Source organism: Copadichromis virginalis, linkage group LG8, assembly GCF_057382275.1.
Source record: "Copadichromis virginalis isolate Kocher_CV1m ecotype Utaka linkage group LG8, C_Virginalis_male_GT1.1, whole genome shotgun sequence".
Lineage (NCBI taxonomy): Eukaryota > Metazoa > Chordata > Actinopteri > Cichliformes > Cichlidae > Copadichromis > Copadichromis virginalis.
In genome coordinates this window covers 9,290,871-9,296,682 of record NC_140625.1, presented here as the reverse complement: position 1 = coordinate 9,296,682, position 5,812 = coordinate 9,290,871, and the positions used below count along the sequence as shown (strand labels likewise).

At 40.7% G+C, this 5,812-nt stretch overlaps 1 protein-coding gene across 2 annotated transcripts; it reads left to right on the top strand.

The window, feature by feature from the left end:
- Nucleotides 1-2,052: 2,052 nt before the first annotated feature.
- LOC146702662 (zinc finger MYM-type protein 1-like) lies at nucleotides 2,053-5,584 on the top strand. Of its 2 annotated transcripts, XM_085465589.1 has the most exons (3): nucleotides 2,053-3,984; nucleotides 4,409-4,523; nucleotides 4,731-5,584. In XM_085465589.1, the coding sequence occupies exons 1-3, from the start codon at nucleotides 2,456-2,458 to the stop codon at nucleotides 5,256-5,258; spliced, it is 2,172 nt and encodes a 723-aa protein (XP_085321715.1). In that variant the 5' UTR covers nucleotides 2,053-2,455; the 3' UTR covers nucleotides 5,259-5,584. The 2 variants fall into 2 exon arrangements, 1 of the variants encoding a protein (XP_085321715.1); XR_014921878.1 differs by having other exon boundaries at nucleotides 2,053-4,523.
- Nucleotides 5,585-5,812: the final 228 nt, after the last annotated feature.

Genomic DNA, 5,812 nt, shown 5'->3' with positions numbered 1-5,812 from the left:
GGCTCATAAATACATAGAGGGCACACAGGGGGGAAGAGAGGGCACGGGGAGAACTTAGACATAATGGGCAGGGGAAGCATGGAATAAAATACAAACATACAAGGAAACTAAGAACACTGGGCCAACATGGCCCAGGACCATGACAGTTTATCAAGAGTCCGTGTTTTCTTCTCCTTGAACACAAATAAAAGGGAGGTTAACATCTAACACTATTTGTTAATTATTAAATAATGCAGAATTTGTACATTTACCAGTTTACAAGAAACTGTTCGTGGATGAATAGCAGTTGCACAATGTGTTCAGTAAAATTGAAAACAATATTTCATGAATGATAATGTATAGGATCAGCAGTTTAAAAAATGTTTTTTTGACAGTCTTAAAACAGAAATCAGATATAATAGAAATTCCGTTAAAAAATAATTGGAAATGCCAAAAGGTTGGAGTACGCAGATTTGGTTAAATATATTTAGACATGCTTGCTTGCTACTATCTTGAACCGAAAATCCAAACAAAATAATAATGAATGTCTTTTCTATTGTTTATTGCACAAATAAAACATTGTACCCAAAAATATATGCGTAAAAATTCCCAAAGCCCAATTATATTTAGGTTTATAAGTCCTTCAGTATATAGGCTCTCAGGAAGAGATACAGTTCAATGGATTCATCTGCTGTGCTTGGTGGAAGTAAGAAGTTCTCTGACATTATAAGGCAACACAAGCTGAAAACTGTTTCATCACAGGTATAAGGTCCTCTCTGTTGACATTCTTGCTTACAAGCATCCACTGCCTCCCAAGAAACCTCTTTCAGATGATCCTGTCCTCCAAAGAGATGAGGGATGGTGTACATGAGAATCGGACGTCCACTTGGAGCAACTGCATTTCTGCTTCTGCGTATTATGTGGGTGTTCCACATATGTGCAACTTGCTGCAGTTCTTCCTATTAAATATTAAAAATTAAAAAATCTCATATCAGTAAAAGAACACATTTCTCTTGGCTCAACATGTTACCCAAAACGGCGCTGGCACGGCTGGCAGCCTTAACCCAATTTCCCTCGGGATGAATAAAGTACGATCAATCAATCAATCAATCAATCAATCAATCAATCAATCAATCAATCAATCAAAAGCACCACACAATGACAGTCGGAAAAACAGAGTTTATCAAAAATACTCAACAACAAGAATAACAGTGGTAGACACGTGATACTTTGGAAAATTTTAAGTAATTATTAAACGTGAATTGTTTTAGACAGTGCGATTTTATGTTTCTGGCCAGTGAAATATGCATTTTTTTTCATATCCTCAACGGAGTGATAATAGGGATGGTGCATGGTAGGTGTTAAAGCAAACTTTTTATTCTCTCTCCGTGTCTCTCTTTCTCTCTAACACACACACACACACACACAATGACTCATTAAAAGAATATAAACATGGTTACATACCTCGATGACGTTCAGGCACGTAAACAATATGAGCTGCTTGTCCAAAAAACATCCAGAAAAGCAATCATGGTCTTTTAGTTCCTGGAGACGATTTATCCAGTGCTGAGCATGATGTCGTCTCAGAAAGGCCCACCAGCCTTCAATACGCTGATTGTGATTGCTGGATCCAGTAATAAAACAGTTTCTGACGTTCGGATCCATAGTCCAGCGCAAGAATCGTTGCATCTCGGCCATTATGACATTTTCTGTTCCCAAATCAGAGCGAATCCTAGCAGGTGTTCCCATCCTCTTTTCAACTTCTGCTATGAAATATCCAGCAATGACTTTGGGATCATTGTTTGTTGAATAGGCATGAAGCCAAATCATAACTCTCGAAAACCCATCAATAGCTCCATTTATACAGATTCCAAAAGGCTTCAGTTTGTCATAGGAGTCAACATGCCACATGAAATTTGGTCCAGGATTTACATACGTGCGTCGCATTCGGCGATTTCTGCGTCGTTGCTCAACACCGTAAGGGTCAAGATATTTCAGTAAATGTCTCACAGTACTCTGCGTGACAACATAACCTGCCTGAATGCAGTTCAGGTGATGTAGTTTGCAGTGGCGGCTGGCCCATAGGGGGCGCTCGGGCTCCGCCCCCCCAAATGTGGAGGAGTAAAAATATATATTTTTAAAAAATTCATCAATGATAGTTTTACTATGTGTGTGCCCATATACAGCCAGGCGTATTTTAACATTTTCACCAGCTGACTCATTAAAGTTCAACCAACAAACGGTGTTTTTCTTCTTCTGGGGCGCTCGTCAAAGCGCCCTTGATATGCAGCGAAATAGCCTATCATTAAATGGTTGCCAGGGGAAAATAATAAATATTTGACCTATCAGCGTCGCTGAATTAAATGGTTTGGGGGCGCTTAAAATTGCGCCCCTGCAGAAAACGCGCGAAGATTTGCTGTTCTAGAATTTTACCTCAGTCAGTAGCCTAAGTGAGCTATAAGGTCAGAGAGAGACGATGGCAGCGGTATTGTTAACGGTTGAGGCACAGCCTCCCCCAAATTCGGTTAGATCGCTTCTAACCTACCCTTTTGCCAGAAGGACAATGGCAGAAAAACTGCAAGTTAAAGAGTTGGGACCTGACAAGCCCGAAATTCAACTAACCCAGGCAACGAAGGAGAAGTCAAAAGCATACAACAGGACTTTTTGTCGGAGTTGGTTCCAGCGCAAGTCGTGGCTGACAGGCTGTGGAACAGCTAATGCACTTTTTTGTTTCCCGTGCATACTGTTCAAAAGTGACAAGTGTGATTTGACGTGGACACAATCTGGACAAACCGACTTAAAGCACCTCTCCGAACGAATCAAGAAACATGAAAGCTCACGAGTTCATATGGACAACAGTGTAAAGCTAGCTGTGCTAGGGAAAACTAGCATAGCGGCGCAGCTAGATGATGGACATCGGATTGCTTTAAGAAGGCACAACGAAGAGGTAGATAAAAACCGTCATATTTTATCTAAAATCATCGATTGTATTAAGTTTTGTGGTGCTTTTGAGCTAGCAATGCGGGGACATGATGAAAGTGATTCCTCAGACAATCCAGGGATTTTTAGAGGTTTAGTCGACTTGATGGCATCAATTGATCACGACTTGAGGCAACACCTTGAAAATGCTACTGTATTTAAAGGCACCTCGAAAACAGTCCAGAACGAGATCCTGGATTGCATGTTGGCAGTTCTGAGAGAAAGGATCGTGGAAGAAGTAAAGGCAGCGAAGTTTTTAGCCATTCAAGCTGATGAAACCACTGACATTTCTACACACTGTCAGTTAGTCATGGTGCTAAGATACATTGACCAACGAAACCGTATTCAAGAGCGTTTTTTTGAATTCATCAAGCTACCCAATGCTTGTGCAGATGCAATAGCCAGTGCCTTATCGGAGAGGCTGCGCTTCATCCTCCCCCAGGGACAAGAGAGAAAGTTGATCGCCCAGGCCTACGATGGGGCCGCTGTAATGAGGGGTACCACTGGAGGAGTGCAGCGTAAGATACAGGACATTTATGCTAACGCTCACTACGTACATTGTTATGCCCATCAGTTAAACCTGGTAATGCAACAAGCAACCTCCCACATCCCTCAAATCAGTCACTTTTTTTCCGACATAGCAGGATTCGCTTCTTTTTTTACTAAATCGAGCAAGAGGACTGCAGTGCTTGACGAGGTGGTGGCGCACCGACTTCCAAGTGCATCGGCAACCCGTTGGAACTTCAACAGTCGTGCTGTGAATACAGTGTATGAACATAAAGACGATCTGGTGAGGTGTTTTCAGACCATCCGTAACAGTGAAGGATTTGATGCCCCTACAAAGAGAGATGCCGGTGGTTTCGTGAGAATGCTGGAAGACGAAGCTTTCTGTTTTTTCCTGGCCTTGTTTCACAAGATAATGCCACATGTAGACATGCTGTATAACCACCTACAGAAGAGAAACATCGATTCTGTCACCATCGCAGGGATCACCCAGACATTCATCAGCCGCATGCAGGCTATCAGGTAGGCATAAAAGCATAAATATGTAACCTAGAATAAATGTTAATTATCTATGCATAGATTCTATCAAATTCTCTGCATATATTCTGTGTTCTGTGACTTAAATGTTTAATGGAATTCAGATAATTTTGATTTATATCAGCCTTTGAAGTAATTTTATGAAAAATATTTGATTAAGTATATTTGATGAAGTATATTCCCAGTAATGATTTGATGTAGCCTATACCATAGGCTATTTCCTGAAATTATGGCCAGGGCCTTTATTTACTTGCACTGGTTTTCCCCCAGCCATTAAACCAGGTCCGGTTATTAATTAAATCCGGTAATTCCCGGTAATTAGAACACAACCTTTGTTTGGTTTGTGTTTGGTTAATATATCCCTATTCAGTTTTCAGAAGCCATTAATGAAACTTATGTATTGGATCAGGGAGGCACTTCCTAATCTGGTTGTGGATGAGGAGTACAGGGGACCTGTTCAAGACCCACCCACAAAGAGACGGAGAACATTGGGGGAAGACAGGCAACACCATTTGGCACTGGAGGTAAGCACTAGCTGCTTGGTCTGATTTAAATCGGATCATCAGATAAAATCTAATGACGATGCTGTCAGATGTCATTTGATATAGTGGTCATGACTGTTTTGTTTTGTTATGGACAGATTTTTTTTTTCAGAATAATGATTAACATGAGACATGTGCCAAAGTCTTATCACTGAATCTAACTCTTACCAATTATATATTATTGGATAGGTGTGCGACACCATTATGAGCCATGCCAAGGAGAGGTTTTCTTTCACCAAGCACCTTGTCAGCGCCACTCTGTTGCAAGGAGACTTGTTCCAACAACACAGCAAAAATTTTCCAGATGCAGCACTACAAACCACAGTGGAAGCCTATCCCTCATTGGACAAAGCCAGACTTAAAACAGAACTGTCCCTGATCTACGACAACGAGGAGTTTCAGAGTTGTAGTGGTGCGCTGGCGCTCTATCAGGTTCTGATGGAAAACAACCTTCAAGACACATTCACCGAAACTGTAAGTCTTCTTAACATCCTCATCACCACACCAATGACAACATCAGAATCGGAGAGGTGTTTCTCTACTTTAAAGAGGATAAAAACTTTCCTGAGAAACAATATGGCTCAGGATCGGCTCAACGCTCTGGCTATGCTGTCCATAGAGAAAAAACTCACACAAGAACTTCCTGATTTCAACACCAGGGTCATCGAGAAATTTGCCACTCAGAAAGACAGACGAGCAAAGTTCTTGTACAAATAAGAACCCTTAACCATATTTACTCTCTTTCTCCATCCCTCTCTCTTTCTCTCTTTAGCCCACCCCCCCAATCAGTTTACAGTTGTTGTTTTCAATAGTTATTTTTCATTCATTCAAAAAAAAAAAAAAAAATCTGTTCATGTTCATTTTTACAAATCTATACAAATGGCCAGAATATGGTTGTTCATTTTTACAAATCTATACAAATGGCCAGAATATGGTTGTTCATTTTAAATTTAAATTAAAATTGTGTTGTTTGATGTACTCATTAAATGGGTCATTTTAGTCGATATCATAAAAATTGCCCCCCCTGAGATTTTTTTCAGGAGCCGCCACTGGTAGTTTGTATCCATGGAGCCTCCCATGTCCCTCCAGTTGATCAATAAGAAATCGTGCCACCTCAATCGGATCGGACTCATTCTTTCTCCTGTACAGTCCCATGCGTTTTAGGTTTCTTCTAAGTGTCCGGATGCTTATCACAATACTGTCCAAACTGCTCAATAACAGCAAAATCTCCCCATGCCTCAATCCAAGCATAAAATAGAACTTAATTAATT

Coding starts and splice junctions, on each gene's coding strand:
- LOC146702662 (XM_085465589.1), top strand. CDS start 2,456: ATGGCAGCGGTATTGTTAACGGTTGAGGCACAGCCTCCCCCAAATTCG. Junction 3,985..4,408: donor AGCCGCATGCAGGCTATCAG/GTAGGCATAAAA, acceptor GTATTGGATCAG/GGAGGCACTTCCTAATCTGG. Junction 4,524..4,730: donor AACACCATTTGGCACTGGAG/GTAAGCACTAGC, acceptor ATTATTGGATAG/GTGTGCGACACCATTATGAG.